The sequence below is a fragment of the Rhinatrema bivittatum genome, chromosome 12, assembly GCF_901001135.1.
Source record: "Rhinatrema bivittatum chromosome 12, aRhiBiv1.1, whole genome shotgun sequence".
Classification (NCBI taxonomy): domain Eukaryota; kingdom Metazoa; phylum Chordata; class Amphibia; order Gymnophiona; family Rhinatrematidae; genus Rhinatrema; species Rhinatrema bivittatum.
Genome location: NC_042626.1, coordinates 5,721,393 through 5,748,312, shown reverse-complemented (window position 1 = coordinate 5,748,312; position 26,920 = coordinate 5,721,393). Strand labels below are relative to the sequence as shown.

At 43.9% G+C, this 26,920-nt stretch overlaps 1 protein-coding gene across 4 annotated transcripts in view; it reads right to left on the bottom strand.

Annotated features, from left to right (window-relative positions):
- Nucleotides 1-89: 89 nt before the first annotated feature.
- The window catches only part of LOC115073760 (6-phosphofructo-2-kinase/fructose-2,6-bisphosphatase 2-like), a 40,851-nt gene continuing 14,020 nt past the window's right edge, over nucleotides 90-26,920 (bottom strand). For 3 of the 4 annotated variants that reach the window (XM_029572501.1, XM_029572502.1, XM_029572503.1), the window contains exons 9-15: nucleotides 26,299-26,506; nucleotides 25,051-25,197; nucleotides 23,286-23,390; nucleotides 17,005-17,134; nucleotides 16,339-16,401; nucleotides 9,501-9,565; nucleotides 7,255-8,237 (exon numbers count right to left, since the gene is read on the bottom strand). In XM_029572501.1, coding sequence (XP_029428361.1) covers nucleotides 8,037-8,237; nucleotides 9,501-9,565; nucleotides 16,339-16,401; nucleotides 17,005-17,134; nucleotides 23,286-23,390; nucleotides 25,051-25,197; nucleotides 26,299-26,506 — 919 coding nt within the window. In that variant the 3' untranslated portion in view covers nucleotides 7,255-8,036. Of the gene's footprint in view, nucleotides 3,315-7,254; nucleotides 8,238-9,500; nucleotides 9,566-16,338; nucleotides 16,402-17,004; nucleotides 17,135-23,285; nucleotides 23,391-25,050; nucleotides 25,198-26,298; nucleotides 26,507-26,920 lie in introns of those variants that run through there. The other variant, XM_029572504.1, reaches the window with a different exon arrangement.

Here is a 26,920-nt window from a genome sequence, read left to right as displayed (position 1 = left end):
CTCTTTCGTTACTTGTAAACCGGACTGATTTGTATTGCATACAGGAATTCCGGTATATAAAAATTTAAAATAAATAAATAAATAAATAAATCATCTGCAATAAGCACAAAGTAATAATGCAGAAAAAGGAATACCAGCAGACAAACTTCCATTTCTAAGTGCAAGTTTTTATTTGACAGCTTCAAGTTTAAGGGGATTTTAGTCCTGATTACACCAAGTTTTTAAACGACGACCCTCAGTGTCAGCACCTGAGGATTTGTGCGCATCTGACAGTTTTTATAGACTGAATACAAATTCTTTTCATGATTTCAGTTTCTCGTGTTTTAAATATTTCTATACAAGCTGTACACAGATGAGAAAATTCTACAGTAATTTACTTCACAGAAAGATTAGGTGCATAACTTATAAATACGGCTGCAGACGAGTTTCTGAACAGAAAGCACATACATCACGAGCTTGCAAAATTCGCAGTGTTGCGCGTGCCTTCGCATGGCCTAGACGCACACATCTATGCCTGCTAGAGAGCACAGGATCAGGACATGTTTATTTATTTTATTTATTTATTTGAAGAGTTTTATCTACCGTTATTCGGTAAAGCCATCATAACGGTTTACATAGTGAACAAATATATTCAAGGAAATTTGAGATATTATTGTAACATAGTGAACATTACAGTAAAACATAATATAACAATTCTAGGAAGTAATGTAAGGTTGGAAGTGGGGGGAAATGCGTTAGATTGAATATTATAGTTATTAGTTCATTTGAGAGCTGGTATGAGCATCGAGGCGCATTCTTTTGAAAATTGTTATGTAAATGACTTCTCTGCTCCCAGAAATATCTCTTTCAAGTAAATTGCAAAAATCTAGGCACAGCACAAACAGCCTGGAAAGGTAAAAAGCTAACTTAGAAAGACAATCAAATTGACAACAAAGATCTTCATCACTGCATAAGCAAAAGATCTCAGGCGTATCAGGAACTGGCGAGGGATTGCCAGGGCATTAGTCCCTGCAGGCAGGAAATGGCTCTTAGGTGGCCAGGCTTTCGGCACTTGACTGCCTTCATCCATTTTCGCCCCAGAATGGCTCTGCCAGCAAATCAGGACCCCTGCAGGCCTACGTCAGGGGAAGTCTCCTCCAGTGCTAATCTAATGCCAGCAGCAAGCACTCACTCTTCTCCTCTCCCCCATGTCCCCCTCTGGAGAAGGGGCTCTTGTGCCCAACTGCTGGGCCCAACCTTGAACAGGTTTTGTGGTTTTCTTTTCTTTTTTTTAAATCAAAGGCCCAGTGCAGCAGTTACATAGCAGCCCAGGTTTCATTTCATAAAGTGACGTCACTGTAAAGTGCATTTATCACACAGGTTAAGATTCATAGGGCCGACCCCTTAAGGTTTTTCTCCCATTTTACGTCTATGGGAAAAACCTGTAGTGAATCAGGTAGCAGCTCCACCCCCTCCCCTAGAGCCCGCACCAGATCCATCAGTTTCACAGACTACAAACCCTAGTTCTGGCGCTACCTCTGAATAAGGCCCGGTTTGCTAAGCTCGGCTCCCCCTCTCTCCAGCATCGGGTACAAGCTTTAATGGAATGTGTGCCCCAAAAGAGCGTCCTCTGACTGGCAGCTGTGGCCCTCCTGAGAGCCTCATCCGAGGATGCGAACGCCTCTTTCTAGCTGCCCTGCCTTCTCTTCCTCTCTGTACAACACAGCAGAGTCTGCAGCCCAAGCATAAGATGAGAGGCCAAGACACCCGAGGAAGGCCCCCAATATCTGCACAACCCGGAAACGCTGGCGCTCTGTCACGTCAGCTGCATCAGCCAATCAGATGGACAGCGTTCTCCAACTTATTATAAATTAACATTAAAAGGAGAATGTTTACATCTGCGGCATCTTTTCCCCCCAAAATATACATCTGGCTAAATTATCCCACACCCCGCTGTAAAATAGGCTTATTATTTTCAACATTAAAACAATATTGCCAAACCCCCTGTGCCCAAAATGATAAGAAACTGAGCCAAGTGGAGCTCAGTGACGATATCAGCTCTGCAACCCTGTCTCCATCATTAGAGCAGCGTGGGAGTGCAGCACACGGAGCCTGTAAGTGACTGAGCTAAAGCCGGAAAAAAACCATCAAGAACAGGATGAAGAGCAGCACTCAGAGCCTGCAGCGGAGCTCGGCATTATAACAGCCTGGCGTGCACCAGCTCACCAGCTCACGCCACCTTTGCTGAGCCGTTCTCCTTTCCTGTACAGCTGACAGCATTATTACAAGAGTTTGCTTTCACCGCTCACTGGCTGGGGCGACTCTGAATGTTCAAAGTTGTAACAAGATCCCAGAACTGTGACTGGCCAAGAGCGATCTTTTGGGAAAAATATGAAAGCTTTCTACTTCCGCACATGACAGGCAGCATATTGCAAGGCTATTGCAGTTACAGCGCGCATCTGACGGGCTCGGCCACTATTAGGAGAACGCAGGAGAACGCCAAGTCCTTTTGCACGGAAATTCTTCACAAGGAAACCGTCTTCCTTTGCATTGTTCCTCAGTCAGATAAAGAGGAGATGAATCCTACGAGAAGCATTTCCTGACCCCCACTCTAAGGCCACTCACCTTCTCTTCTCACACACACACAAAACATTTTCCGAAAGACAAGCAAGAATTGCTGTCTCTCTGAAAAACGGATCCCATTCAAATGACAGCGTTCTAAGCTTTGCTGGTTTTTCAGGTCAAAGACACATTAAAAACATCAAAATTGCAAAAGAGAAACGACAGCTACTAATGCTCGAAAGACATGAAAATAAATCTGATCCGTAGACGAGAACTGGCCACAGGAGCATCCACGGGCAAGGAATGACTTGAGAGGTTACAAAACGCACTTAAAACAGAAAAGGCTCAGATCCCATTTGGGGACTTCCTGTTCTGGTGAATGACCAGCGCAGGCCGACCATTACCTGTCAGGAAGTGCCAATCCTTTTAAGAACTAATAAATAAGAGATTTAAAATAATAAAAACCCACATAAAACATTCATTTAAGCCTTCACCAAATACAGACAGGAGGGCCCCAGGCTTCTTTACTTCCAAATGAGCTTTCAGGCACTGCGACAAAACACAGAAAATAACGACAAATACAGACTAAAAACAAAAACTCCCAAAATGTTCCCTCATGTAAAATTAAAAGAGCGACTATTTCACCGACTTATGCAGAGGTCCGAAGGCAGCAGGTTCTTGGGCGTTGTAGGCCATGCAGAGCGATGATGACTATGGTGGGAGCGAAGCAGTTGCCGGCCCGGTTCCCTGGCGCTGGAAGCAGCGAGTCACGTCTGAGGATGAGAAGTAAGAGACTGTTTCAGACTCCTCCCTGATGGTGGCAGGGAAGGAATAAAAAGGCCCAAGCTGCTCCACAACAAACCTGTGATTCCATGATGGGATGGGAAGTGAGATAAGCAGGCACAGAAACACATAAAAAGGAGGCAGGCAAGAGGCTCAAAGGGTAACCCTTCTGAGTGGCATACACGTTTAGGAGGAGAGAAAACACCCAACCCTTTCCTTCCTTCCTTGGAAATACTCAGTTTTATGCTCGTCTTTTTGCAGTTTCTATTTTTGGGCCCAGATTAGCCAGGAACATGGAACAGTAGAATCCCCTTAGTAAATTAAGCTGTGGTTTTATTTATTATTACGCCTTTCATGCTCATATAATTATGGGCTCTGTAGGACGCACTGGTTATACACTATTTAAAAACAAACACTTTAAGCTCCTTTCCACAGAAAGCTGCCTTTTTTTTTGTCTTAAAACAAGCTTCCTGATTTAATGCTAATCTTCAATTCTCTATCCTACAGTAAAGAGTTACTTTACCCATGGATCCCTAGCCTGGATCCGTGGCAGTGAACACTAAAGACCTGTCTGGGTGGACAGATGTGTGCCCAGAGCAGTTCTTGCATCCCTGACAGAAACAAGCAACCTTGACCTCATCACTGCAGTGTAACTCCCAAAAGGTTAAACCAAGGTCACACATAGCTTCAGGTATGGACAAAAGATCTAAACACGTCACCAATCCTCAACCAGCTAAGCTGTGAAGGAAAGCAAGCCTTCAAGTAATGGGAACTTCATGGGAGCCTGCTGCTCCCTCTAACCACCTTTCTGCCGTTCAGAATATAAGAGACACGGGGGGGAGTTCTGAATTCGGACGACAGCCAAAGCTGGGCCTCGACGTTTACAGTCTGGGGTACTGATATTAGGGAAACAGCGCAGGACGGTTTCTACAGGCAAGTCCAGAAGCAAAGCACGTTCAAGCAGCGCTGTCTGAATTATCAGGAAGGCTGCTCAGCCCGTAAAAAATGTTACTAGCAGTAAAGTTTCTTATGGGTTTGACAGTTGCTTGGTTTTGATTGTAAGTATTACTACCTTAAACAGAAACATGGGAGTAACCTGCACGGAGCGGCAGTTACTACTAATAAATAAGAGAGATATAAAATAATAAAATACCACATAAAACATTCATTTAAGCCTTCGCCAAATACAGATAGGACGGCCCCAGGCTTCTTTACTTCCAAATGAGCTTTCAGGCACTGCGACAAAACACAGAAAATAACGACAAATACAGACTAAAAACAAAAACTCCCAAAATGTTCCCTCAAATAAAATTAAAAGAGGTATGGGGGTAACCTGCACGGAGTGGCAGTTACTGCCCTTAACAGAAGGCATGGGGGTAACCTGCATGGAGCGGCAGTCACTACCCTTAACAGAAACATGGGGGTAACCTGCACGGAGCGGCAGTTACTACCCTTAACAGAAACATGGGGGTAACCTGCACAGAGCGGCAGTTACTGCCCTTAACAGAAACATGGGGGTAACCTGCACGGAGCGGCAGTTACTACCCTTAACAGAAACATGGGGGTAACCTGCACAGAGCGGCAGTTATAACCCTTAACAGAAACATGGGGGTAACCTGCACGGAGCGGCAGTTACTGCCCTTAACAGAAACATGGGGGTAACCTGCAGGGAGCGGCAATTACTGCCCTTAACAGAAACATGGGGGTAACCTGCACGGAGCGGCAGTTACTGCCCTTAACAAAAACATGGGGGTAACCTGCACGGAGCAGCAGTCACTACCCTTAACAGAAACATGGGGGGTAACCTGCAGGGAGCGGCAGTTACTGCCCTTAACAGAAGGCATGGGGGTAACCTGCACGGAGCGGCAGTCACTACCCTTAACAGAAACATGGGGGGTAACCTGCACAGAGCGGCAGTTATAACCCTTAACAGAAACATGGGGGTAACCTGCACAGAGCGGCAGTTATAACCCTTAACAGAAACATGGGGGTAACCTGCACGGAGCGGCAGTTACTGCCCTTAACAGAAACATGGGGGTAACCTGCATGGAGTGGCAGTTACTACCCTTAACAGAAACATGGGGGTAACCTGCACGGAGCGGCAGTTACTACCCTTAACAGAAACATGGGGGTAACCTGCACGGAGCTGCAGTTACTACCCTTAACAGAAACACGGGGGTAACCTGCACGGAGCGGCAGTTACTACCCTTAACAGAAACATGGGGGTAACCTGCACAGAGTGGCAGTTACTGCCCTTAACAGAAACATGGGGGTAACCTGCACGGAGCGGCAGTTACTACCCTTAACAGAAACATGGGAGTAACCTGCACGGAGCGGCAGTTACTTCCCTTAACAGAAATATGGGGGTAACCTGCACGGAGTGGCAGTTACTACCCTTAACAGAAACATGAGGGTAACCTGCACAGAGCGGCAGTTACTACCCTTAACAGAAACATGGGGTTAACGTGCACGGACCAGCAGTTACTGCCCTTAACAGAAACACGGGGGTAATCTGCATGGAGTGGCAGTTACTGCCCTTAACAGAAACATGGGGGGAACCTGCACAGAGCGGCAGTTACTACCCTTAACAGAAACATGGGGTTAACGTGCACAGAATGGCAGTTACTACCCTTAACAGAAACATGGGGGGTAACCTGCACAGAGCGGCAGTTACTAACTTTAACAGAAACATGGGGGTAACCTGCACAGAGTGGCAGTTACTACCCTTAAGAGAAGGCGTGGGTGTAATCTGTTTGAGCAGCAGTTACTACCCTTAACAGAAACATGGGGTTAACATGCACAGAGTGGCAGTTACTACCCTTAACAGAAACATGGGGGGTAACCTGCACAGAGCGGCAGTTACTACCCTTAAGAGAAGGCGTGGGGGTAATCTGTTTTGAGCAGCAGTTACTACCCTTAACAGAAACATGGGGTTAACGTGCACAGAGTGGCAGTTACTACCCTTAACAGAAACATGGGGGGTAACCTGCACAGAGCGGCAGTTACTACCCTTAAGAGAAGGCGTGGGTGTAATCTGTTTGAGCAGCAGTTACTACCCTTAACAGAAACATGGGGTTAACATGCACAGAGTGGCAGTTACTACCCTTAACAGAAACATGGGGGGTAACCTGCACAGAGCGGCAGTTACTACCCTTAAGAGAAGGCGTGGGGGTAATCTGTTTTGAGCAGCAGTTACTACCCTTAACAGAAACATGGGGTTAACGTGCACAGAGCGGCAGTTACTACCCTTAAGAGAAGGCGTGGGGGTAACCTGCACAGAGCGGCAGTTACTACCCTTAAGAGAAGGCGTGGGGGTAACCTGTTTTGAGCAGCAGTTACTACCCTTAACAGAATATGCATGGGGGTAACAGGCACCGAGCGGCAGTTACTACCTTAAGAAACTTGCTGGGGCAGACTGGATGGGTCATTTGGTCTTTTTATGCTGTCATTACTATGTTTTAAGGGCTGTTCCAGTAAACACATCAATGCTTTGCATTTTCATGTGCAATTCTAACTCATGGATGTGAGTCAGTAGTTTAAGAGGTTTTGCAAAATGCTGCCTACCTGTATCAAAGTAAATACAAAAGATACCAAACTGAAAGTCCTATCCTTGATACTCACAGACGAGCGTTTCCCACCCGAGGCTGAAACAGGAGGACAGCAAAGGGCGGGTAAGTGAAATAAATCTGCTGCTCCTCAGCATTTCCATGAGAGCAGAAGTCAGCAAGCATGTTCATTTAGAAACACACTCTGCTATAAAGTGCGAATGGGAAGGCAAAGTCACATTTCCCTTGCTTTTCACCAGAAATTCACTTAAGCTGAGAATGGCAGAACTTGCTACCTATATACCGTAGATGTTATAGCTTTACAAAGAAGCTGGGCAGAGACTGGAGTTTAGAGAAAAAAAAAAAAAAAATCAGACATCCTAGATGTGGTGGATTCATGAAAAGGAACGAGACTGGAAGGCACTAGCAGGGAGGGGAAATCGCTGCGTCAATGCTCTCCTGGCCTTTTCTGTTTGATACACAATGGTGTGGGAAGAGAAACTGTATCTGTTATCAGTTTCCAAGGCTCCTAGTTTTTCACTCCAAGTACAAGCAGCTTTCTGCCAGGCAATGCAGAATATTTGATTGTGCAAATAAGATTTAGGGTAAAAAAATTAATCATACCGTATTTTGGCTGGGCAGAGATTATTAACCTTTGGTTTAATACATTCGCAAGAAAAGTCCCAGCCTGACAGGGCTCCCTACAAGGGAACTATGTACAATACTTCAGACTGTCTCATTTGTTCCAGCAATAGACACAGCTAAAAAAAATAACATTGTGAAACCCCATGAACTGAGGACATCACCTGAATATTTTGACTTCCACTGAGCAGCAGATGAGTCTTTGCGGCTTTCACTAAGGAGTTTACCTAGTCACACCCGAATAAGCAAAAATCCATACTTTGCAGATAAAAACACTCAGGTGAGCTTAAGTAAGCTTCAGGAAAAGCCAACCCCGTAGGAGCCTTAAAATATTCCCTGCTTAAGACTGCTCTCAAGTGCGCTAAGGGACTGAATCAGTTGCTCTGTGCAAATGTTTAAAACAAATTTGCAATCAAAGCGATGAAGGTTTTCCAAAATGGCAATATAACGGCAGCGAGCGGTCTTGGTATTTTAATCATTTGCACATCAAGGAGACAGAGTTGATTAGGTAGGGTGGAGGGATGGTTACACTGCGTGGACACTGACTTGTACTGGTGGTCGATCAGCCCCATCGGGAGCATCCCGGACGTGGAGAGAGCCCACCGGATTAAGAGGCCTGCTCCCAACACTGTAATTTCGTGGACGCTTTACCGTGTCCGGACTGGCCAGAGGTGTGAAGCTGTTTCTTCTCGTCCTCATGGGGGTTAGGTTCATTTGAAGGATGTGCTAATTAAAAACCAGGACATTAAGGGGAAAAAACAAACAAACAAACAAAAAAAAAACCATTGAAAGTGGAAGGCAAAAAACTCCCCCAAACTTAACATTTTTATAAATTCATTTCCAATAATAAATTAATGATATTCTGACACTGCAAAATCCCTCTGTCCACTTACAAAATGCTTTATATCACAGCTTTTCAATGCACCCGGTGCTCACCAAGCAGCTCTTCCTTACTCTGTCTGAATGCTGCACTTTTTACCTGGGTAATTTGGATTTTAAGTTACATTTGTGAAGCACAAGGATAACTCTTCTAATGTAGGTGTCGGCTCAAATCCCAGCCTGATCAACTTAGCAATTTCACTGCTGCTTCACAGTGGAAAGTGGAGCAAAATTCCATTCAAGTCAAGAGAAATGAACGTAAAATTCAATGCAAGGAGCCTGCAGCTTCACATCAAACATTTTATATTTAATATTTCATTTTCTCTGTACCCTGATCTCATCTGTATCCTCTGTATATCTGCTGATTTTATGATCTCACTCAGTTTTCTTCCGCACTTAAGGTACTTTGCAAGGTCCTCCATGGAACCTCGTGAGAGTTGCAAACGGCAGCAGGCAAGGTGTTTCTTGTGATGGGATCTCAGTGGGCTACAATGACTGCCTATCAGTTTAATTTCTCTTTGGCCAGCTTCCTGCTCCGTGCCGTTTACAGTCTCCACTCTCGGGAGAGCAGGGACAAGAGCCTCTGATGGAGGATTAGTCCATGAGCCAGCTACAGGCTCAGCGACAGACAAGCTCTGGTCACTCTGTGTGGACATTCAGCTCAGAAAGGAGACAGAACTTGCTGAAGATGGAAGGGAGCAAAAAAGAAGCTGAATCAATAGATGTGCATAAGAAAGCCAAAGCAAGCCAATAAAACGAGGCAAAGGCAAAGTTTTTCATTTCTATTAAATAATGAAATCTTCACAACCATGTCAGTATAGAAAAGGACCCAGGGTGGCGAGGGCATGCACTCCCCAAGCCTACTCGAAGGATATCCCACAACGCACAAGCTCGGTCTCTTTGGCACTCTATGGCATGGCCTTGAGCTCAGCGAGATTTGCCGTTACCGACAGTCGCAACACCAGTGCAAAGCTGGTCACCCGCGTCTGAAACAGCACTGAATAAATGATTTCAGGGCTCACGCTGGGCTCGGAAGTCCTAAATGCATGATGTAATTTGCACTCAGTTCTGTCATCTACAATGTGCCGTCTCCTGGCAAAGGAAACTTACAGAGGGTTTGTCCCGATGAGTATTCACTGCTTCCACATTCAAGTGAATCATTTCCACTTTACAACCTGAACCAAAAGGGGAAAAAACGAGCAGTCATTACACATCTATGTGATTTATTTAAAAAGATTAACATGTAAAGGCAGATGGGCATTAAAGGAAAAAATTGGTTCTTACCTGCTAATTTTCGTTCCTGTAGTACCACGGATCAGTCCAGACTCCTGGGTTTATACATCCCCGCCAGCAGATGGAGACAGAGAAAGCTTCATTGCCACCCACAGTCCCTCAGTACTGACCTGTACCCAAGCCAAGATGAAATCAACCTCCCACAATGAGCAGAAGAAAAGACGAAACCCCGCCTTGAAAAAAAGAACTTTTCTTCACAACTTTAAACCAGGGGACTCAACCTAAAATCCTGACCAGCTCTGCAGCCTGTATACAATAGAAATAGGACAGAAATACGAGCAGACTCTCATCTACAACTAGGGCGGGACTCTGGACTGATCCGTGGTATTCCAGGAACAAAAATTAGCAGCTAAGAACCAGTTTGCCTTTCCTGTTCATACTGGATCGGTTCAGACTCCCGAGATGTACCCAAGCTTCCCTAATTAGGATGGGACTGCGAGAGTCCCGCTCAAAGAACACTCTCACTGAAGCCCATGGCCTCTACAAATGATAATGTCTGGCAAAAGTGTGCAACAACTTTAAGTAGCCGCCCAACAAATTTCTTGTAGCAACACCTGCTGGCACTCAGCCCATGAAGCCACCTGTGCCCAAACAGAGTGAGCCCTCAGTCCTACTGGGATAGGTCGCCCCTTACAGATATAAGCCAAGCTTATTGCCTCCTTCAACCTCCTGGCTATCATGGACTTTGAGGCTTTCTGCCCCGTCTTAGGTCCACTCCATAGCACAAAGAGATGGTCAGACACCCTAAAGCTATTGGTGACCTTGAGGTAATGCAATAAAGCCCGCTTCACATCCAGACATCTCAGGTCCCTAGTATGTGGAGTTGACGCGACCACATCTGGGGAAGCCGGAAACTCTACTGTCTGACTCAGATGGAATGCAGACACAACCTTCAGGAGTAAGGAGGGGACCGTCCGCAATGAGATCCCAGAATCTGAGATCTTCAAAAAGGGTTCCCTACACAACAATGCCTGTAGCTCCAAAATTCTTCTGGCCAAACAAATTGCTACCAGAAAAAACACCTTCAAAGTGAGGTCCTTCTCAGTTGCTCTCCTTAGAAGCTCAAAAGGAGCTACACACATTCCTTTTAGAACTAAATTAAGATTCCATGAGGGTCATACTTTCCACACTGGAGGACGCAGATGTTTTGCTCCCCTGAAGATAGCGGACCACATCCGGGTAAGCAGCCAAAAACATTCCATGTATTTTGCCATGAAGACAGCCTAAGGCCGCAACCTGCACTTTGAAAGAGTTAAAGGCCAAGCCCTTCATCAAACTTTTCTGCAGAAAAGCCAAGATGTGAGCTACCGAGGCCTGAGTAGGTCTTACTCCCTGACCCGTACACCAGGACTCAAAGACTCTCCAGATCCTCACACAGGATAAGGACGTGGAAGTCTTCCTAGCTTGCAAAAAAGAGGAAATGATATCCTCCAGATATCCTCTCTCTCTCTCTCTCAAAAGCCAGGCCACAAGACAAAAGTGATCTGCCCGATCCAAAAATATTGGACCCTGCCGAAGATGATTTGTCAAGTGAGCAAGCTGCAGCAGACCATCTACTGCCAGGCTGACGATGTCCACAAACCATGGCCACCATAGTCATTCTGGTACTACCAGAATCACTTCTCTGGGATGACTTTCTATTTGTCTTATTATTTTTCCCACCAGCAGCCACAGGGGAAACACATAAAGAAGACTCCCTCGGGGCCAAGGTAGGACTAAGGCATCAACTCCTTCTGCCCTGTGATCTCTTTTGTAACTGAAGAAGCAGGGTGCTTTGGCATTCCTTTGAGACGCCATCAAGTCGAGGGTGAGGTGACCCTCATCTGGACACAGAAAAGTCATTGCCTCCTCGGACAACTCCCACTCTCCGGGATCCAGCTTCTGGCAGCTGAGAAAATCTGCTTGAACATTGTCCACTCCGGCTATGGGCAATGCTGCTAACAATGCTAGATGCTGTTCTGCCAGAGAAACAGCTCCTGGGCCACAACCCGACTCCTGATTCCCCCTTGTCGGTTGATACAGGCCACAGTGGTTGCATTGTCTGACAAGATGCGTACCAGGCAACTGCTCAACAGATGGAGAAAGGCAAGCCCTCATCTCCAAATGATTGATAGACCAGGATGCCTGTTCTTTGGGCCATTGCCCCTGGGCCAACTGACTCTGGCATACTGCCCCCCAGCTGGAAAGATTGGTGTCGGTGGTAACTACCACCCAGTCTGGAACCTCCAAGTCCACTCCACAACGTAGATGATCCCGACCAAGCCACCATAAAAGACTAGACATGGCAGGCTTCTTGAGCGACAGCAGAAGATGAAACTGTTCCAACAAAGGATCCCAGCAGGAAAGAAGAGACCTCTGCAGAGGTCTCATGTGCACAAAGGCCCAAGGAACCAGCTGTAATGTCGAAGCCATGGAGCTCAACACCTGAAGGAAGTCCCAGACCCTGGGCACCGCTAAATCCAACAGCCTGTGCACCTGCTTCTGAAGCTTGAGAATGCGACCCTTGGTAAGAAAAACCTTTCCTAACCTGGTGTTGAAACGCACTCCCAAAACCTCCAGAACCTGAGAGAGTGAGCAGACTTTTTGCCAGATTCACCACCCAGTCTACAGACCTCAACTGCTGCAAGACTTGAGACACTGCTTGCCTGCATAGGGCTTCCGACTTTGCCCAAATGAGCCAGTCATCCATATATGGATGAACTAAACTGCCCTTTTTCCTGAGCGCCACTGCTACAACCACCATCACCTTGGTAAACGTACGTGGAGCTGTTGCCAGACCAAATGTCTGGGCACAAAACCAAAAATGCCTCTCGAGGATCATGAACCGCAGGAATCGTTGGTGATCTGGGCGGATTGCTATATGCAAGTATGCCTCAGTCAAGTCCAGAAAAGCCAGAAACTCTCCTTTGCGCATTGCTGAAATGACCAAAACACAAAGTTTCCATGCAAAAATGCTGAACCCTGAGGGCCACATTCACCTCCTTCAAACCCAAAATTGGACAAGGGACCCTTCCTTTTTTGGCACCACGAAATATATGGAATATCTCCCCCTTGCCGTTCCCCATAGGCTCAGGAACTATGACCCTAGCTTTTGTAACTGATCCACGGTGTCTTGGACCATCTTCCTCTTACTGAATGACGTGCAAGGGGAAACCGTGAACAAGATCCGCAGAGGATGAGAGAATTCTAAACGTGTAACCATCTCTTATTACGCTTAGGACCCACTGGTCTGTCATGATCTTGGCCCATTCCTCGTAAAACAGTCAGACGTCCTCGAACAGGAGGAATAGAGGAGTGGACCGGCCTCACCAGAATCCTGGCAGAGACACTCTCTACATGGTTTTCTGCCCCCTCAAAAGGACTGGTTCCAGGATTGTTGCCTGCCGGCTCCTTGTCTCTGGGATCCTATTGAGGGCTTACTCTGATGAAACTTTCTATTTGGTCAGAAACAAGACTGCCCCACAAAAGGAACTCGTTCCCTCTTGGCTTATCTTCTGGGAGCCTATGCCTTTTGGTCTCACTGAGATGTTTTCCAAGCTCCTCCAAGTCCTGTCCAAACAGAAGCTTTCCCTTGAAAGGTAATGCTCCTAAGCAAAACTTAGACCAAACATCTGCCGACCAGTTCTTTAACCATAGGAGACGTCTGGTCGAGACCGCAGACATCATAATTTTCAAAGCAGTTCTGATGAGGCCATACAAGGCATCCATTACATAAGCTGGTGCCGCCACCACAGTCCACCTGCTTAGCCTCAGATGCAGATAGCGTTCTTGTAGCCTGAAATTGCTGAACCCAGTGTAGGTTGGCCCTCTGCATAAAGCTACTGCACACAGCAGCACGTACGTCAAGCACAGAAACCTCATGAATTTCCAATTTCCTGTCCTGCATATCTCTCAGCGCCGCTGAACCAGCCACAGGGATGGTGGTCTTCTTAGTGACCGCAGACACCGACGCGTCCACCTTTGGGAGCGCCAGAAGCTCAAGCTTGTTCTCAGGCAATGGATACAATTTTGCCATTGCCCGCCTACCTTCAGGCCTGTCTCTGGAGTGTCCCACTCCCTGACCACCAGCTTTTTCACCGATTTCTGAAAAGGGAAGCTTTGCGTTGGGCCCCTCAGGCCATCCATGACCGGATTCATGTCTTCCTGATCAAACTCTTCCTGAGGAACCTTGATCCCCAGCTCCTCCAGAACATGAAAAATCAAGGGCCACAATTCCTCCTTATGGAAGAGATGCACCACTTTAGGGTCGACCCCTTCAGCAACTGGCATGTGGTTCAGCCCTCCATTTGAGTCCAGTACATCCGGGCTATTATCAGGAACACCTGAATCAGGAGAGGCAGAAACCTGCAGAACTCCGTCCAATGAATCCTCAGAGTCTACATCCAGACTGCCAGAACATGGCCTCATTCTGAGGACCCTGTGAGCCTGTTTAGTAACCTGATCCTTGGAGCTCCTAGGTCTTTTGCCAGGACACGGACCAAGGAGTCCCCAAGCCCGATCCAACTGCTTCCCAGCCACCTTTCTTGCTAAACATGCCTCATGCAGAAGCAGCACAAACTCTGACGAAAAAATTGCGGGGTCCTCTGATCCATTCCTGTAAGGATTTCCCTCTTCCTCAGAATCGGGCTCCCTCCTGTTAGCAGAGCTCTGCACTGCCGGAGACAACAGGGGAGGAAGATCCTCGAACCCCTGAACATCCCTGAAGTGCCTTCAGTCACAGAAAACATGGCTGCCTTTTCCGCATCCGGCGGGGGAGGGTTTGCCGACTTCAAAGGTGCTCCTGCCTTTTGCTTAAGATGCTGCTTCGGTTGCGGCTTCTGCTGGCTCCGGTTCACCCTCTCCACCAGAGAGGCAGCGGGACCAAAGCCCAGAGCGGGAAAGCCACATGCATGCATCGCCACATGAATGGCGAGCACTGCCGCGCATCATCTGACAGAAGAACAAAAACTGCCGCGCCGCACCGGCAAAAGGAGGCCGGACCACATGGCCAACAAGCACCGCCACGCCGGCAAAGAAGGCCTTACCGTGTGGCTGGCAAGCTCTGCCGCCCGAGAACTCCTGCCTTAGCAGCAATCGAGCATTTCACGCTCCACCCGCAGCTATAACTGCAGTTTCCTTTGCTCTCCTCCTTAATTATTATTTTTTTTTTAACTTTAATAAAAAGCCAAGAAGGAAAAAACAAAGGTTACTTCCCTGTTGCAGAAGAGCTGCGGGACTCCAACCGTTCTCCTGGGAGGGAGGGAATAGGCCCCACCAGATATATGCCCCCCGGCGATGAAAAGAGCGAGCCAGGCAAGGGTCCTCGTTCACTTCAGCACCAGGAGGGATGGCCCCACCTCCTGGGAGCAATTCCTCAAAGTATCTTCCGAATCCCCCCCACTTTTTTTTTTTTTTTTTGAACGGCAGGGATTGCACCTCTGCCATCTGCTGGAGACAGAGAAATACTGAGGGACTGCAGGTGGCTCACCAGATTATATGCCAGTGTCACTTTCTGTCTCCATCTGCTGGAAGAGAGGCAAAACCCAGGAATCTGGACTGATCCGGGGTTGAACAGGAAAAGGAATTATTTTTCTTGCAATTTTGAAACGGATTTGGCATTGGACCAGCTAAACAGTTAAGTGGCACGCAAGAAATATGGGCTTGGTTTGCGAGCCTGACTTCAGCTCCCTGGCTGGCCAGGGTTGTGGGTACTTCCAGTCAGTCAAAACAGCCCACTGGCAGGGAAAGTGCCCCAGATATCGCTCAATAGCATCAACTGGTAGCCACACTCCAGATGCATGAGGAGGGACCTGTAGCCTGTGGCCCATGACCCCGGACTGTTGCCATAAGCAAGGTTCATGGGACTGCAGCCCCAGTAGGGATCAGCTCACACTAGGCTGTAAACCCAAAGGAGAAGCAGGACAATTCCAGGCTCCAGATAAGAAGTCCTGGAAAATACAACTCAACGAAAAGATTAACACGAGTACATGATATTAGTAAATCCCCCTCTGCTCCATCACATACAACCCAAAGGTAGATTCGACTGACATTTCATTATGTAAAAATAAAATCTATTAATAATAATAGGGATTTACATTCATTGCGCCTGTTTTGGCAGGTATGCGCGCACCTCGCTGACTTTCTAGCACCTGTGGGAAACGGAATGCGTGTATTTTTAATAATGAGATGCACGCATTTTGTCACACCCGCCGATACGGATGTGACAAAATGCACTTCCCTACCTAATAATAATAAGTCTCTACCCCTTGCTGGTATTCAGATTTAAACTGAAAAAAAAGAAAGTAATTTCTGGTTCTCCTCTTGCTTTTTTAGGATATGAAAACTGTGAATCTGACAATTTCTGACTCACTTGGAACATGGGCGACAGACAGAGCTCGATACCTTCAGACCAAACACATCTGCCTTGCCCATGTCTACCCCTCCTAGATGTGTAACAAAGCTATTTCAGAGCGATGATCTGAGAGTCTCAAAAACTGCTCTTGAAAAAAAAAAATCCCCCGAACCTTTAAACCAATTTGACGTGAGGATGTAAACCAATTTCAGCATCCATTAACTAGGGCCTTTGCTTTCCTGCTCAACAATGCAGCAAGAGAGGCCATCGCTGCAAGCGTCGATGCAAATCTTGAACTGGACGCACTGAGCCCTGCATACGCACCGTAAGCAACAGGGATCAGTTTGAACACAGTATGGAGCGGGCACTTCAGGTAAGACAGATCATCTGGAAGAGAAAAACAACGCCGTGATCTAGTTCGTATAGTCTTGGTTATGTTTGTGAGGTTTTGCACAATTTACAGTATTAGAAAGTTTTGGGAAAAGGTGGTCCACAAATGAAAATTAATTAGAATAGAAGAAAGCCATATTCAGAGGTATTTACAGATAACTTCTCCCAATGGAGGTGCCAAAGAGCTGTACTTAATAGTGCGGCTGCATCACTGAATAGCCCTTCAAAGTTAGCCAGATAAGTTTGCTAGCTGGAAAGTGACTGAACATGGACTGCTGTGAAATATAAAAATAATTATTTTCCAAAGGAGAAAGCTCAGTAAGACTGGTGCATTTTGTAGTTAGACGGGTAAAAGTATAGCTAAGCTTTAGTACAGCGGTGAAGAACTGTTAGTGTACTTTTCGGGAGGAAAAAAGGAAGTTTTTTTGTTTGTTTTTTTACCAAAACCCAATTCCTCTTATATTAATTAGGAATTAAGATAATGGCTGCAAGGCTCCCTTTTGGGCTTCTACTTTCCAACATGCCTGCAATCACTTGAAAAGCGACTGTGCAAACCACTACTTAGTGCATGGAAAAAAACATTTCTGCCCAGAGTCCTACCTGCACTTTTATCCAGGAAGTAGGCCAACAGGCATCGCATCACCGCCTGGTGCGAGATCACCAGCACATTCCCCTGCCGCTCCAGTTCCATGATAACGGGCTCCAAACGCTGCACCAGATCTTGGTAAGACTGAAGAATAATACAGCTGATTTAACACGGAACACATCTGCATGCGATTCTCTGAAATCTCAGTGGAGTCAAAATTGGTATGGGTGCGTTTTGGCTGAAGTTTTTATTTATTTAAAAGTATTTATTGCCTGTCCACTCATAACTGAGTAGATAAACATACAATAATAAGATTACACCAAAGAATAAAAATAATCTTAAAATTAAATAACTTAAAATGGACAAAGAAAAATAAAGATGAATGGGAATTGAATGAAAGTAGGTGAAGGTCAGTAAGGTTGTGTCTCACATAGGTCTGGAAAGGCTTGCTTAAGGAGGTGGTGCTTTAATGTTTTTTTAAAATCCTTATTGTTGCTTAAAAGTCTGAGAGCTGGGTGGCACTGCATTCCATTGAATTGGACCTGCGATGGAGAAGGCACACTCATGGGTCATGACCAGTCTGGTGAATTTTGGGGAGAGAACCTGTAAGAAAAGTTGATTTTTTGATCTGAGATTTCAGCAAGGAATATAGAGGTGAAATGTTGCAGATAATCTTATTTATATCAACTGTAATTCATGGTCATATATATTATAGTCAAAGTTTTATATTGAATTCACCATTTCATAGGTAACTAATGTTTGTTAAAGAGAATTGGAGAGATATGATCATGTAGTCTTTGGTTGGATAATAGACGAGCCGCAGCATTTTGTACTAATTGGAGTGGACATAATGATGATTGAGGTAAACCTAGGCAAAGTTACAGTAATCCAGTCCTGTGAGAATCAAGGACAAGTACTGTACGGAAAGCAATAGGATCGAGTAGTGGTTTAAAATGTTTGAGAAGTTGAAGTTTGTATGAATTGACATATTTAATTTGGGGTCTAGTATGATACCAAGATTGCGAACCATGTTTAGAAATGTTGATAGATTTATTGTCAAAGAGAATAAAGTCAGGAATGTTTTCAAATTGAGGGTGCCCTAAAATCATAATTTCAGTTTTTGTTAAATTTAAACTAAGTTTGTTATGAGATGGCCATGTTTTAACTGAAAAGAGACAAAAGTTGAATGAATTGTAAAGCAGAATTCCAATCATGCCAGGTAGGAAAGTAGAACTGTATATCGTCAGCATACAGACTGTAAGATACTCCAAGAATGGAGAGACGTTGACAAATGGGGGTAAGATAGATATTGAATAAGGCAGCCAAAAGAGCGGAGCCCTCCTGTCTTTAGAGGAAACTTGAGATGAGCTGGTATGATTTATAAGGATACGCTGGGGATCTATTTGAAAGATATGAACTGAACCGAGAGTGAACTGTTCTGGAGATGCCTATATTGGAGGAAAACACTCCTTTAAATGAATTGATCTTTCAGTTTAAAAGTTATGAACAGACTGATAGGGACTTAAAGATATTTGCAGGTAATGAAACTTGATTTAGCAAGAATGTTTAATTTCATTGCAGTGGAGTAAAATCTGTATCTTGTCAGGACAGGGAATGTATATCTCTCTAATCACTAGCATTGAATTTGTACCAAAAGTAATGAGGTTTGGTTTCTATAAGTGCTGGGTAAATACTAGTGTGAAATGGATCAGCATTACCCTATGGTTCAACTTGCTTTTCATTTCTACATCAGGCAGATGTGCATTATAGTCTATATGTCTGATACCGAAGATCCTGCTACAAAGGAGAGACGAGATTAAAAGAAAATTCTTCTGGGCCTGAATCAACAGACCAGAATGCCTGTCACGTGACTAAATGTGTTCATAAGTTTTTATTTTTTATCCCTATTATATATAATGAAATATAATTTATTTAGGGAAAGAACCTGTATGGCAGAATGAGTTAAAATATATAGTTAGTTTTCCGAGTGTCTTGCTCTTTGAACAAAGCAGATGTTTGTAACTGTTTATAAAGAGATCTGATATAAAAGATGAGATAAGCTTCCTTCTTATCCTATTGCTTTTTGCTTAAAAATTAGAGAGAAAGATTTCTCCCATTATAGAATTTCTTTTACTTAATTTTATTTTTGGTTTATTTCATATCAGGTATTAATTCATACAGATGCATCTGACTTAATGATGGGAGTGCAAAGGTTTTGCCTTAATGACAAGCTTCGAGAATGCGGTCTTGAGAGAACTGTACACACTAGGACCGGGTGGAGGGGAAAAGCATCGCCTTCTTTGCCACAGAAAGACCCCTTCAATCTTTCATTTTTGGCCTGAAGCACTTAAAATGTAGGCATGTTTTCTTGGTTTTATTTGTTTTATGAAGCAATCTCTCTCTATTTGAAATGCAATTTATTTGTTGAGTTTTCTATACCGTCCTTCGGTAGAGCCATCACAACGGTTTAATAATAACTGACCATCAGGATGAAATATTTTTATGAAACAGTTACGTAGGTACTTGCAGGTGCCACTGTTTTGTTGGTCACATATATGATAAAGTCTGAACTGATACAGTTTTAGTAGTTCTTAGTTGCTCTTGTCTGTCTGAATGTTCTCACAAAATTCAGAGAGGACTTTTTCTTTGTAAGAAAAATTAGGATAGACTTCTGAAAGAGGGATTTGTTTTTGTTTTTACCTCTTGTACCACTGGTGGGTGGGGGAGTATATGCCACGCCTAAGTTTAAATGTTCGGATACCTAAAAATAATTAGCAAGCTATACTACACTGCCAGTGAGAGATATTAATCGGACCGCAGACCATACTTCATTGCAGGGTGGAGAGACACCCAAAACAACTGAACCTGTGCAGCTTTTGTTATGCAGTGAGCCTGGTGTTGGAATACACAATGAAAGCCGGCCTATGTACTCTGACAAGTGGGTGGCCCCCAAAAGTCAGAATAGGCTAACCATGTGACAACTACCTGAGTGGAGACGGCAATGGATGCTCCTGGCAGATTCAAGGGACGCTTTGGCTATTTTAAATGCATTCATTTTTAGTTCACTCAAAAGGGAAAGTAACTTAAATTTATATCCCCTTGACAGGAAAATTACTGTGTGTACAATTAGCCTTTAGGGCTAATGGGTCAGGACATTCTAGGATATAACAAATATGAGATGGCGTAATTAAGAAAAGACAATAAAATCACAAGGGTTAAATTATCTCACACTTACTACATGCTTGCATGGCATGTTACCATAATTTTTTGTTTAGTTTTAATTAAAAAATAATTTGGAATGGAAAAAGGTAAGTTTCATACATATGAATGCATGCCTCCTCGGCCTTGCTTCAATTCTGTGGTGTAATCATAAACTTACCAACCTCCCGATCCCTTTTTGTTTGTGTATCTTCTTTATTTTTGTCAATTTGTTAATAAATAATAAAATTGTTCGCTGTATAACGCCAATAGTGGCTTTTTGCTTGTTTTTGTGTAAGATGTAAAAACAAGCAAAAAAGCAAAAAGCCACTATTGGCGTTATACAGCGAACAATTTTATTATTTATTAACAAATTGACAAAAATAAAGAAGATACACAAACAAAAAGGGATCGGGAGGTTGGTAAGTTTATGATTACACCACAGAATTGAAGCAAGGCCGAGGAGGCATGTATTCATATGTATGAAACTTACCTTTTTCCATTCCAAATTATTTTTTAATTAAAACTAAACAAAAAATTGATACATAAAAAATTGTTAGACACAGGAGGGTGAGATTAATATTGAGATACATATATATTAGTTGGGTCTCACTTTAGCGGAGATTGGGAGAATTAATTAATGTTACCATAATTATCATATTTGTGAATGTTTCTAATACTAAGCATTTAAAATGAAATATCAAACATGTTAAAGCAATCAAATGAAGCATTTTGTATAGATTGTTCACAAAGGTAGTACAGGAATATGCAGAATAGGTTTCTACATTTCTACTTGACCAGGGCTTGTGAATTCATTCTGATTACAGACAAACTCTGTAATGTAAAAAGTACCTTAAGTAAAGAGGAAAAGGAAAGTCTATTAATCTGTTGCTCTCTCTCTGTGTAGTTGGTCATATTACTTTCCTCAATTACCTAAACCCATCCGAGTACACCAGGAGTTTAACTGACCCAGAAACTGGCCATTGTGCCTATTTCCAAACCTGTAATGAGAAATACACTATCGGCTGAGTTTTAAAACAGCCACACGCGTAAAAAATGGGGGTTATGCACATGACTAGGCCTTTTCAGAGGGGCCCAGCCACACGCGTAACCCCTGTTACACACAGACGTGCCGGGCCCGGGGGCGGGGCTGGAGGCAGCCAGTGCAGGGGCCATTTGCCGCTATACCAGGGAAGCCCGCGCAAGTTGCTTCTGCTGAGCAATAAAACCAAAAAAAGAAATGTAGGAGAAAGGGTGGGAGTGTAGGGGGGTAGGGAAGTTCCCTCCCAGTCCACTCCAATTAAGGAGCGTATAAGGGAGGTGTTCATTCGTTTGTTCTTTGTTATATTCTATCTCCTATTTACCTGTATTGATTTATGCACAACTTTCTGCGATACTCTATTCAGTGTTGATATTACTTTGCTGATTTATGATCCATATAGTTACAACATTTAGTAAACTAAGTTTTGTTTTTGCAATATTTGTTTCTGCGTGTTCTACGACATAATATAAAAATATACCCCCACACAGCCACCGTGTACTCTGGTACTCTGGAAGAGTGCCAACAGAAAGAGAAGAATCGACAATACTGGCAATCGGTAGAGCTACATTTTCTCTAATGGCTTTGAGAAGGGCAAAAAAACAGGGTGACAAAGGATGAGATTGTGATTCTTTGTAAGATTTCTGTGCTAGCGACAGTAACAAAGGTGTCCCAGGTATTAACGGAAGCCACAACTGAGACAGTCAAAGGTGAAACTGGAAATGTCATAATTAGGTTTTGAATTTTTGATTGAAAAAATGTTTTTCAAATGAATTGCATAGTTCATATGGAGAACTAGAATCAGGGTTTTACACATGTAAATGCACCTAACCTGTTTAAGCAGGATTTTGAAAATTGCTACAATCCTTGCCATTGAATTGTTCATAGATTTTACGTGTAACTGTACTTTAAGGGTGTAATTTTCAAACGGATAAGTGTAAATGTAACTACTATTGTAACAATTTTCAAACATTATTTACTCACATAAAGTGCATGTACGTGGCTAAATCCTATGAACAATTCAATGGCATTTATTATAGCAATTTTCAAAAGCCCACTTACACGGGTAAAGTGCATTTACATGTGTAAAACCCATTTGTAAGTGTGCAAATGCTATTGAAAATCAAGCACTAAGCAAGTAAATGGGCTTTTAAATATTGCTATGACAGTATGCTAAATTTACACATGTAACTTTTGAAAATTACCTTCAAAACTAGCATATATCATAGCAAATTTCAAAAACATATTTATATGCATAAAACCTTTAGACATTTCAGCCCTATGGAGGGAATGTTCACGAAGTTATGTGCATAAAAGTAGCAATTTTTAAAAGCCCTTTTATGATCATAAATCCTTTTTCATATTACCTCCTATGTATTCCACTACTTAATACAAGTATTCGAACTAGAACTGCATCATTTCAGTAGGGGAATGCAGGATAAAAGGGATATACATGCAGGTGTGTGGAGGACAGATACTCTTCTCAGGTTGCTGGCACACTTGGAAGAGACACTACAGTGGTTTCATTTCTAATTAAGGTATTTATTCCTATTAAAGTGGTATTCACAGTATTGAGATTCCTATAAAGTAACAGAGGGAAAAAAGCAGAGGCAGAAGCAGTAAACTCAAGATTTAGAGGGTCATTTATAATGGCCTGCCTAGGGCCAAAGTCCCATGCAGAGTTCAGCCTGAATTTTCAAAGCAGACTTACGTGCCTGAATCTCAGCAGGAGAACATGGCCATGTTTGGGAGCAGGTAGAAAGTATACCTGCAAACTTAGGGAAAGGAAAATGTGGTTCTTACCTGCTAATTTTCGTTCCTGTAGTACCGCGGATCCCTGGCCCCACTCCGCCCCAGGAACGCCTCTGTCAGGTAGGCGCAAAATTGCATCCACGTGCACAACCCACAGGGCAATTTTCTGAAAGCCCATTTAAACATGTAAATGCTTTTAAAAATCAATTTAAATCTTGTTCCTTAAATTGTGAGCCTTCCATGTCAAAGCAACAGAGGAGTTTTATAGAGAAGCCCCTAGGACTAGAGGCCTGGGAGAATACTCACTTCCCCGCCAGGATAGCGATAAAGATATTTGTCCTGGTCCCTCAGTGCAAACTCCTCTGGATACTGCTCTTCAATCTCTTTATACGTCATCTCCTCACAGACTCCCTAAAGACACAAGGACAAATGCACTTCCTCTTTATGGTCACCATTCAGACTGCCCTGTCAGTGCAACAATCCCCATTCCAAAACACATAATAATGTACTTAAGGACGTTAACATCCGCTATCAGCACACGGATTAAGCACTAGGGATGTGAATCGGATCCGATATCGGATCCGATTCACATCCGATATCGGATCCGATTCACATCTATAGAGATGTGAATCGGAACCAGAATCGGATCCGATATCGGATCCGATTCACATCCCTATTAAGCACTGAGCGCTAACAGCCAATGTTTATTAGATGTGATAACACAGGCTTTTAAAAAAGTGTGTTAAAGTATGAGCATTTGGGTGTTAATGCAAAACGTTCACTGCACCTTCCTGAGATGCAGTTAAGGTTTTGCATTAATGGGTTGATGTTAAATTTTGCAGGTTTTAACAGATGAGCTAGTTACCATCTCATTACCCATTAGCAAAGACTGTATGTTAACATTACCAGAAGCTAGTGAATGCATGTTGAAGAATGCACTTTAACTCCTAAGGCTGAGATTAACACGTCAAGAGTTCGCATGGAAGTTCATAATAAGGGTAATTTTCAAAAGCATATCCTTAGGTTAAAGTGTTTTACGTGCTTTTTAAAGCTGCCCACCTGATAAGCGTGCAGACTTTGTCCCAATACAAACAGCTTGAAAACTGCACCCTACATCATTTTGGTTGTATTAAATAGAAATGAACTATAAATATGTTGAAGTTCTTTGCAGTTACTCTACAAGTCTCCACCCAGTACCCAGGGTAGTCACGCTGCAAAGTGCTTTCAGTCTAGATCAACCAATCATTCTCACCAAAGAGAGAGAGGAATGGTCAGCAGAAAAGGGAGGTGACATTGCCCCTGTATAGGTCCCTGGTGAGACCTCACTGGGAATACTGAGTACAATTCTGGAGACCCCACCTTCAAAAGGATAGAAACAGGATGGAGTTGATCCAGAGGGAGGCTACTAAAATGGTCAGTGGTTTTCGTTTTAAAGCATATGGGGACATATGGGGACAGACTTAAAGATATAAACATGTACACCCTAGAGGAAAGGCGAGATAGGGGAGATATGACTGAGATATTTAAATGTCTCTAAGGTTTGAATGCACAGGAGATGAGCCTCTGTCAATGGAAAGGAGGCTCTAGAATGAGGAGTCATGGGATGAGAGTGAAACAGGATCAATCTAAGGAGATATTTATTTGCAGAGAGGGTAGTGGATGCATGGAACAGTCTCTCCGTGGCAGTGGTGGAGACAAAATGGCATGGAATAAACACAGAGGATCTCGGAGGGAATGAAAGGGGTCATAAAGCTGGGTAGTTGGCATGGATGGGCAGACTGGATAGGCCGTGTTGGTTTTTAATGCCGTCACATTTTTAAATAAGAGGAAAAATATTTCTTTCAATATTTTACTTTGCTGGTGAAATGCCATTGAAATGTACTTATGCTCATGTTGCCTGAATGAAATAAAATCCAAAATCTAAGTATGAGGTGCAATTGTGGAGTGTGAGACATTTATTACAGAGTTCTTGCATTGCTGCTAAAGACTCAAACATTTCCAGGAAATCATGCACTTTACTGGCTGATCACAGCGAAAATTGTGTTTCCTCCCCCCCCCCCCCAACACTCACAGCATCAATTTCGTTCAGGATTTTCCACTGCTCATATGCCACTCCCAAGGCCTCTGCTGTCTGGATTGTTCTCTTCAGCTGGCTCGTCCAGACCTTGAGATCTACAATTTCCTGCTCCTCAATGAACTTCCGAAGTGCCTGGGCAAACTAGGAGAAAGCACCAGAGGGAGTGAGAAAAAGCAAAACTGTAACTTCTCAGTGCTGTTTGTCATCAATCGAAACAGGGCACAATCTCTGCAACTAGCTTGGTTCCCCACTCTTTACAGAGGGAACAGGAAGCTGAGTTCTCTCAGCAGGTACGGGCTACGTCTAGCAGCCCTGAATCACAAAGCCTCCAGTGGAGTGGCTCAGGCTCCATTACAACTCTGCTCTGTGCCGTCTCCTAAGCCAAAATTTGTGATTTGAGTTCCATCCCACCATTATCTGGGCTCGCCAAGCAGATTTACACTTTTATCCTAGCGATGAAAGGCTGCCATTTATCTACCCACTTCTTTTATCTGGGTGTCATAATTGATTTGATATTGAAATCATCGGCTCAGTGTGCTGTGCTGGTCAATGTTAGGAATTATTAGGAAGGGAATGGCAAATAAAATAAGGGATGTCATGATGCCACTGTATCGCACCACAGTGAGACCACAATTCTGGTCGCAGCATCTCAAAAAGGATATAGCTGCACTGGAGAAAGTGCAGAGAATGGCGACCAAAATGATAAGGAGCATGGAACGGCTCCCATATGAGGAAAGGCTAAGGAAGTTAGGGCTGTTCAGCTTGGAGAAGAGACGGCTGAGGGGGGATATGATAGATGTGATATGATGTTTGGGTACTTGCACCTGGGCTGGCCACTGTTGGAGACAGGATACTGGGTGGGCTTCATAGACCCTTGATCTGACCCAGCATAGCACATCTTATGTTCTTATCACCTCAATATACATGATTACAAGCTTTTGAAACAATATTGCCTGGAACTGCTTACATCCTGAAATATTAGCCTTCAGGCCAGCAGACCTAACAAGAGACATAAGAAATGCTTAACAGCTACACGTTCCTTAAAGAGATGATGTTTAAGTCACTGCATCAAGAGACAAAGAACTGGAGGGGTAGGAAGAAAGGAACTGGACGTATGCTAATCCTACAGGGATCTCTTATTAAAATGTGCAAGGCAAAACCCTTACCTTAGGGAAGCAAAGAAAGGAAAAACCCAGAAAGCAGATAACAGCTGAGAAGCAGCAGTTCAAGGTCAGACTCTACCTGCTTCCCCCGGGGGGAGAGGCCCGAATCGCCACCGATCCTGCCGGAAAGGTTACAGTCACTTTCCCCGTGCCGGCACAGGTAGATGGTGCGGGGCTGGACGTGAATGTTCATGAGATAGTAGACAATTTTACTCTGGATGTAATCCTGCACCCGGTTTACCAGGAACCGCTGACCCACGTTTATCACTTTAATGAAGGAAAGGTCTCTAGAGGTCAAAGGCAAACACAAATCAGCTTTCAGTACTGTCCCAGGAGCTGGGCCGATATCAGGGCCGGAGAAATAACATTTTTACTTCTAACCCTTTTTTTTTTCTGCTTTTTCATCACTCACAGACTGCACGCTCAAAGATTATAAAGGATAATTCCACAGATCTCTCCCTCTGTGTGTCCCTCCATCCAACATACAATCTCCCACCTTTGACTAACTCTCTTTCTGACCCCCAGAATCCTTCCCTTTTGTTCTATAGCAGATGTCCCTTACATGATTTGAACTCAGATTTCTTCTTTTACCTATGATATGGTATATCGTTATCTGTTTATGCTAATGTTCTATACCAGTTTTTACAGTGTTTGCTGTTAAATCACTTTAAATGTATCAGGTTGTTGTAACTGTAAACCGG